Consider the following 7993-nt stretch of genomic DNA (forward strand, 5'->3'; position numbering starts at 1 on the left):
TTGTCCTCTTAAACTGAGTTCCCACTGCCTTTGTTCATTCTCCTAGGCCTCCCTCCAACGCCATCCCTCTGGGAGCCTTGCCTGGCCCTTCCTCAGGGTGGAATTAACCCATTCTGTCACTGGACAAATATTCATTAAATGCTTCTCATAGGCACAGCACTGTTAGATGGAAGGAGAAAAGGCCCCACATCTTGTTCCCAGAGGGCTCATTTGAATGCGGGAAGATCAGACAGTGAAGCAAGCCCTTAAATGTCAGTGAGACAAACGCTGGGAAAAACCGCTGCTACACAGACGGCTGTGAGTACCTAGAAGCCCACAGTCCAACCCAGAGAGGTCAGAAATTCTTCTGAGATGAGAGAAGGAAGCTGAGGTTGAAGATCACGTAGGACTTAGCCAGACAGACGAGGGGAGAAGCATTCCAGCCAGAGCGTGTGCCCCGGCCAACTCCGGCGGCACCGAGCTGACATTTCGCTCTGTGGTTGGGAGAGGCCCTCTGTTGGCTCGAACAGCGCTTATCGCATACTGGAGCTGTGGGTCTGTTTCCATCCTTCCCTAAGCCAGACTCTGAGCTCCCTGGGAGCAGAACCCGGCCAGTTCACTTCTTGTGCTCTGCCTCGTGCTAAGTCACATTCAGTTCTGTGACCCTTGCTGCTCTCCCAGTCTCCAGGGCTGAAGGGGCGGGGGCGGGCTGCAGCGCATGGCCCGGAATCAAGTGTGAGGAGGAGACTCCAAAATCCTGTGACGGTGGGATCCCTGTACTGTGACAGCATCGCTCCCCAGAATAGAAGAAAGCCAGGCTTTCTTGCCAGAAAAAGAAACATTCATTTCACACCATCTCTTCGGAAACAGCCCAGGAGAAATGCAGCCTCGGCGGCTGCTCCAACCCAATCCTCTTCCCCAGGGGGCTCCAAGCACCCGCTCCTCTCCAGAAGCACATCCAACCCTGCCCAGCCCTGGAACCCTGGGTCTGCTCCCTGCTTGCTCCGTCCAAATCAGGCCCCTGGGTAAAAAGCCCGGTGGATCCCGTTTTAGCTTCCTGGGGGTGGATCAAGATTCTCATTCTGTTGTTACCCAAAAGGCCCTTACAGTTCATCTGGTTCCACCGCTCCCTTTCTCCCAGCCACCAAGAGAGAAAAACGGAGGCCACGAGAGACACAGGACCTTACTCAAGAGCACAAAATAAGTCAGAAGCAGAGCCAGGGCTTGAACCCATGCCTTCCCATCCTGGCCTAAAGCTTTGTCATAAGCTGCCCTGTGGAGGTGGGTTGTCTCAGCAACAGTTCCTTGGGTGGGAGGGGAAGTTGCTGCTGTTCCCCATTCCCACAGATCCCAAGGTCTGGCTCTTTCCTCGATCTCTGATGGGGGGCAGTGAAGCAGGAGGGAGGAGTGCGAGAGGCGGGCTGACCTTGGTCTCCAGCAGAGGCCTGCCCCCCCTTAAGAACAGCAGGGAGACGGGGACAGTCCTTAGAGGGTAGACCCGTCCTGCCTCCATTGCCTCCAAGGGAAGCCCACTGTCCCAGCCCTTATCCTTCTTGGCTGCCACCTGTGGGCAAGGCAGGGTGCTTGAAGAGATCAGGACATCCTAGTCCCAGGACAGAGCAAGGAATGGGGCAGGAATCCTCCTTGCTCCTCATGGGCAGGCTTACGCCTCAGGCAAGATGGGTTAAAAAGACCAGGTCTGGTGGCTCATGTCCATAATCCCAACTCTCAGGAGGCTGAGGCAGGAGGATTGCTGCAAGTTTGAGGTGAGCTGGGGCAACAAAGTGAGTTCAAGGCCAGCCTGAACTGCACAGTGAAACCCTATCTCAAAAAGACCAAAAGAAAAGAAAAAAAAGGGTCAACTATACAAAGACAGCTGGGCACCAGGCGTGCTGGCGCATGCCTGTAATTTCAGCACTCAGGAGGCTGAGGCAGGCGGACTGTTGCGAGTTCGAGACCAGCCTGGGCTACAAAGTGAGTTCAAGGCTAGCCTGAACTGCATAGTGAGACCCTATCTCAAAAAGACAAAAAAAAAAAAAAAAAAAAAGAAAAGAAAAAAAAAGGGAAGATAGCTGGGCATGGTGGTACATGCCTATAGTTCCAGCACTCAGAAGGCTGAGGCAGGGAGATCTCAAATTTGGGGCCAGCCTGGGCCACATGGTGAGACTGGTTAAAAAAAAAAAAAAATACAGTACAAGGAGACAAAATAAGAAGTGAAATGTACTCCCTTAAGGTTTATAAATGGGTAACAGCCACCAAGACTGGAAAGAGTGAGCACCTAGGAGATCAGACATGGCTCTGGATTCCCTCTGTGAGTTCAGACTCTTGAACATCTGCAAGTGTGTTTCTTCTGTGAGACAGGAGGAATGATGACCACTTTGCTCACTGCAATGACAACGTGCTGAAATGTCTGGCACAAAGGAGCTATCAACCGTAATGATGTAACGCATGGTCAGATAGCCCGGGGTCAAATCCTGACTTTGCTTTTTACTATGTACATGATGGTGGGCAGCTAATGAACTTCTTTGTGCCTCAGTTTCTTCCTCTGTAAAGTATCATTTCTCTAACAGGGACGCTGTATTAGGAGAGTATCATGTAAGGTGCTCACAGGATGCCTGGCAGATGTGCTTAGGTAAAAATTCATTTCCAAAGCAGAGCACACTAGCCGGGCCTGGTGGTGCATGCCTGTAATCCCAGCACTCGGGAGGCTGAGGCAGGAGGATTGATGTGTGTTCAAGGCTAGCCTGGGCTCCAAAGTGAGCTCAAGGCCAGCCTGAACTGCACAGCGGGACCCTGTCTCAAAAAAAAACCCAATAAACAAACAAAAAAAAAACAAAGCAGAGCACACTAATAGGCTCTTTCCGGGCCTTGAGCTCAAGTTTGTACAAGGAGGCTGGGCCAGCCCCTCCCCCCAAGGGTGCCGTCACAGCCCTGCTCTGGGGAATTTGGCCTTCACCTCCAACCTTTAAGGCCAAGCGCACACTTGGTATTCGAGTCCTGCCCCCAGGGAGTCTTCCCTGACCGCTCCACCCTTAGGGCCCGGGCTGGTCCAAGAGCTCCCAAAAGTCACCCCCCACTTGTTCCCTCCCAGGTCAGCTTGGCAGAACGGGGCACACAGTAGGGCTCTAGGAAGATTTATTTGCTGACAAAGTCACCGTAAGCTCCTGGTCCGAGGCCAGGAGGCAGCTGGCAACTCCTTAGTTCCTGAGACCTGGCTGCAAAGTAGTGACAGGTGTAAGTCACCCCCTTCCCCGGAACCAGGGCCCTGGGGAGCCTGCTGGGGCCTCAGCTGCCCTTTTGGCTCTGAATCTAGACCAGCAACTCCAGGGAGAGGGGAAGGCTGCTGTGCAAGGGAAAGAGAGTGGGTGAAGAAGCGCACTGACTGAGCTGCTACTCTGCTCTTCCCGCTCTGCTAAGGGCTGTAACTTCCAAGTATTTTAGGTGGCGTGTGCGTGTGCGTGTGTGTGCGTGTGTGTGCGTGTGTGTGTGTGTGTGTGTGAGAGAGAGAGAGAGAGAGAGAGAGAGAGAGAGAGAGAGAGAGCAGTTTTCAGTCCACATGCCAGCACCCCAATCTCTTCTGTGCCAAACGCTGTCATGAACATTGGGCCTCACAGGGACCAAATACTTTCCCAGTTTGCAGAACAAGGGAAGAACAGCCATAATCTCCACTCTCCAATTATTTGGCAGAAAAAAACAAAAACCTTCCAGAAACCTGTGCTGCCCGGCGTGGTGGCGCACGCCTGTGATCCCAGCACTCGGGAGGCTGAGGCTGGAGGATCGCCACTAGTTCACGGCCAACCCGAACTACATAGTGAGACCATGTCTCAAAAATAAAAAATCCAAAACCTGTGCCTCTTGTTCCCAGCCCTTAGGATCCATCAACACCCCACCCTCCTCTGGGGACAAGGACTGCACGTCACTCCGTGGCCCGCACCTCAGGGTCTAGGGAATGACCCAGGAGGAGCCTGACGAGTTAGGTGGGGAGTTTTTAACTCTCTCCTCTCCAGCCTAACTCTGGGGCCCCCGGCCCGCGGCGCCCACACTCACCAGCTCCAGCCTCAGCGCCACGATCTTGTCCCTCAGGCCGGGGCCGGGGCCCGGCGCCCCCGGGAGCTGCAGGGCGTCCGAGGTTCCGAGCTCCCAGTCTCCTCGCAGCCCTCGGAGCAGCCCCTCAGGGGTCTTCCTGCCCACCTTGCCCTCCACGTCCCGCAGATCAGGCGTCGGGGGCTCCGCCGGCCCCTCCATGCGGGCCGGCGCGGGGACACGGCTGGGCGGCGCGGTGCCGGGGTCCGGCTCCGGCCCGCGTTCTCGGCAGCTCGGCGCGCCGAACCGGCGGGGCGGAGGCGGGCGCCGTAAGGCTCCGAAAAGCCACGCAGAGCTAGGGCAGAGAAATACTCCACAGTGCCGCGCGCACCACGTCTGGCCCTGGCGGGCGATCCCGGATTCAGAGCTGAAGGCCGTGGGGGGGTGGGGAGTGCCTCCTCCCCAGCCTGGCACACAGTGCGGCGAGGCACACAGTAGGCGTCCAATAAGTGCTTGGCGAATGAAGAAGACTCAGCTGCCCGGGGGCCAGAGATGTCGGAGTTTTAGGGACGGTGGCAACAGAACTGCGGAGGGTTTGGAAAGCTTCCTGGAGTGGAAGAGCTGGGTCGGAAAACAGCGGCTAGAATTTAGCTAGCCTTTCACACGCACACCTCCCTGGGGCTAGGATTCACCCGGAAGGCGCAGGAAGTGAGAGCGATCAGGGTTAAAGCCAGAGGCGTCCGCAGGGACTACACCATGCATGGGATTACAAGCAAGATGCTTCCTAAGCAGGTCTGTGGGGAATTAATCCTGTGGCATGCAGGTTCTGCTGGGCACAGCCACTCATTCTAGTAGCCCTAGCTCTGCTGGGGCTGAGGCAGAAAGATCAGGAGTTCAGGGCCAGCTTGGGGAATAAAGCAAGACAGCTTCTGATTCTGTAAATAGGGGTTGGGGCCTTCGGTTCTGCTTTTCTTTTTTGTTGTTTTTGAGACAGGGACTCGCTATTCAAGCTATGGTAATTCAGGCTGGCCTTGAGCTCACTATGTAGCCCAGGCTGCATGGATCCTCCTGCCTCGGCCTCCCAACTGCTGGGATCACAGCCACCACACCCAGACTTATTCTGCATTTCTAACAAGCTAGAGGGTGATGGCCATGCTGCTGGTCTGAAGATCACACTTTGAGTAATACTGTTATAGAATATGGTTTTAAAGTATTTGGACTTGAAAGAAAGAAAGAATGAATTTGGACTTCACAGGTACTGGGGAGCTATGAAAAACTTTGTTTTGCTTTAGCTTTTAGTTCAATTCTAGCCAGTGGTTATAGAAGAATTTACATAAAAAGATAATTAGCCTTACTCTTTCACACCTCTAGGTTCATTTCCCAAAGGCAACTAGTTTTAGTCATTACACTGGCAATTCTGGGTAATAGTTTTATACCACTACTGCTTTATTTATTCATTTATCTATTTAGAGATTTTTTTTTTTTTTGTACCAGGAATTGAACACAGGGCCTCAAGCTTGCCAGGCAGGTACTGTGCCACTGAGCTACATCCCTGGCTGTATTTAGGGACTTTTTTTTTTTTTTTTTTGGTCTTTTTGAGACACTGTCTTGCTATGCAGTTCAAGCTGACCTTGAGTTCACTTTGTAACCCAGGCTGGTCTCGAACTTGCAATGATTCTCCTGCCTCAACCTCCCAAATGCTGGGATTATGTATTTAGGGATTTCTGAGACAGGATTTCACTGTGTATTTCAGGTTAACCCAGAACTCCCTATGTAGCCCAGGTTGACTTCATCCCTCCAGGAATCTTCCTGCCTCAGCTTCCTGAGTGCTGGGATTACAAGCATGCGTCATCACACCTGACTACACCATGGGAAGTTTTAAATCAAGCATTGACAAAACATTTGCTATTTTGAAAATATACAGCAGGAACTGTACCACTGAGCTATATCCCCAGCCTGGAGGGCTCTTTAGGAGATAAAACTGACAGGAATGGGTGACTGACTGCATTCATTTATTTAGCATGGCACCCAATAATTATTTATTCAAGAAACAAATGATGCCAGGTGCGGTGGCACACACCTATAATCCCAGCACTCAGGAGGCTGAAGCAAGATGATCACCAAGAGTTCAAAGCCAGCCTAAACTGCAGGTAGAGACCCTGTCTCACAACAAAACTAAACAAAACAAGCAAACCAAAACCAAAACAAAACAACACAACAACAACAACAACAGTAACAACAAAACTCTAAACCAAAACCCTAGGTTCAATCCCCAGTACAGAAAAAAGAAAAGAAAAACACCGGTCCCGGCTGGCTACTGAATCTAAAACTCTAGGGACAGAAGTCTGTCATCTGTGTTTTAACAAGCCCTCCATGTGATTCAGATGCAAGCTAAAGTTTGAGAACTGTGTGCTAAGCTAAATGATTTGTGCATCTTCTCATTTAAACCTCACAACTTTGGGGTGCTAGGAGGGAGGTACGCATTGGTAGGGTGCATGCATTAGGCCCTGGATTCTGGCTCCCAGCACTGCAAACCAAACAAAATAAACTTCACAACTGACTTGGTTAAGCATTGAGAGCAGAATCTGGAGCCAGGCCACCAAGGCTTCAATTCCAGCTCTCCCAGTTTCATGACTTCTTCTTTATCTAAGATCGGGATAACACCGTGAGTAAACTATTCCATTAACGTAGACTAGGCATGTTTGTCTTTCCACCATGTCAGAATTTACTGTGTAACAATAAATTCCCAAGCTATGCCAATGTCAGCTTTTTACATGCCAAGTACTCTAGATTTCACTAGAAATCTAGGCAATCATAGTCTCTTTTCTTCCATTTTTTTTTTTTTTTTTTTTTTGTGTGTGTGTGTGTTTCGTTTTTGAGATCTATGCTGTGTACCCCAGGCTGAGATCAAACTCAGTCTTCTCCTGCCTCAGCCTCCTGGATGCTGGGATCACAGGGTGGCACTACCTGATTCGGATCTTAATTACTAACAACTGTATCCCTCACCTCACACCTCATACTTCGCACAATAATATATAAGTTACATAGTGGCTGAGAGAGGGTTAACAGTGGCCACAGCATTCAGAGGCAGGAATGAAAGCAGAGAGCCCATAGAGATGGAAACAGTCACCAGAGGTGGCCAGGCCTTACGGTTTGTGTCTGGGTGTCCCCCCCAAAGCCTCATGCAGTCCTGGGGCAGGCTCTAGAGTTTATGATTGATTCATGGTCCAATGCTGGAATTATGGATGTGAGCGCTACACTTGCACTGGGGCGGGTGGTTTGCATACAGTGTAAGGGAGGGAAAGACTCTTGCTCTTCCAGCTGCCGCTCCTCCCTTTTGCTCTTGCTGCTTTTGCTGTCTTCAGCCCAAGAACTGTTGCCCTCTGCCATGTGCCACTCTGCCTTGGAGCCACCCAAGTATGGACTGAAACCTCCACAGGCTGTGAGCTAAATAAACCTTTTCTTCCTTAATTCTGGGTGTCAAGTATTTTGTCTCAGCCACGAGAGAAAAGTAACCAAGATACCAGGTAAGACCCAGACCCCCACAGGCAGGGCTCATTCTAGGTACTGAGCTTGTTGAGAACAGTGAACTTGTTGGGCCATGTCAAGGGCCATGTCAAGCAGGATGGTCAAGCTGAGCTGAACCCAGGATAGCTATTGACCTTGTGACGTGTTCACCAAGTGGTCTGATAGGGTCAGGGTTTGAACTCATTATGTAGCCCAGGCTGGTCTGGAACTCATGGTGATCCTTCTGCCTCAGCCACCTGAATGCTGGGATTATAGTGTGTGCCACCATGCCAGGTTTAGGCACCGAACTTCCTTTTACGTGATTCAGGTGAGGCAGTTTTGTCATTTGGTGGTCTAGTGTGTATGATAAGATCACAGGCTGGTTGTGCTATGGCTTTACTACCTCATGTGTCCCTACACCACTGATTTAATTTGATAATCTTGAGGTAATTGTTTTTAAATTTTGTTTGGTTTTGTTTTATTT

General features: G+C 51.1%; 1 protein-coding gene across 1 annotated transcript in view; it reads right to left on the reverse strand.

Annotated features, from left to right (window-relative positions):
- Positions 1–4745, reverse strand: part of Lurap1 (leucine rich adaptor protein 1) — a 15679-nt gene extending 10934 nt beyond the window's left edge. The window contains exon 1 of the mRNA XM_005398684.2: positions 4027–4745. Coding sequence (XP_005398741.1) covers positions 4027–4224 — 198 coding nt within the window. The 5' untranslated portion in view covers positions 4225–4745. The remainder of the gene's footprint in view (positions 1–4026) is intronic.
- Between the last annotated feature and the right edge of the window lie 3248 nt (positions 4746–7993).

Source organism: Chinchilla lanigera, unplaced genomic scaffold (assembly GCF_000276665.1).
Source record: "Chinchilla lanigera isolate Chin_1 unplaced genomic scaffold, ChiLan1.0 scaffold00063, whole genome shotgun sequence".
NCBI lineage: Eukaryota > Metazoa > Chordata > Mammalia > Rodentia > Chinchillidae > Chinchilla > Chinchilla lanigera.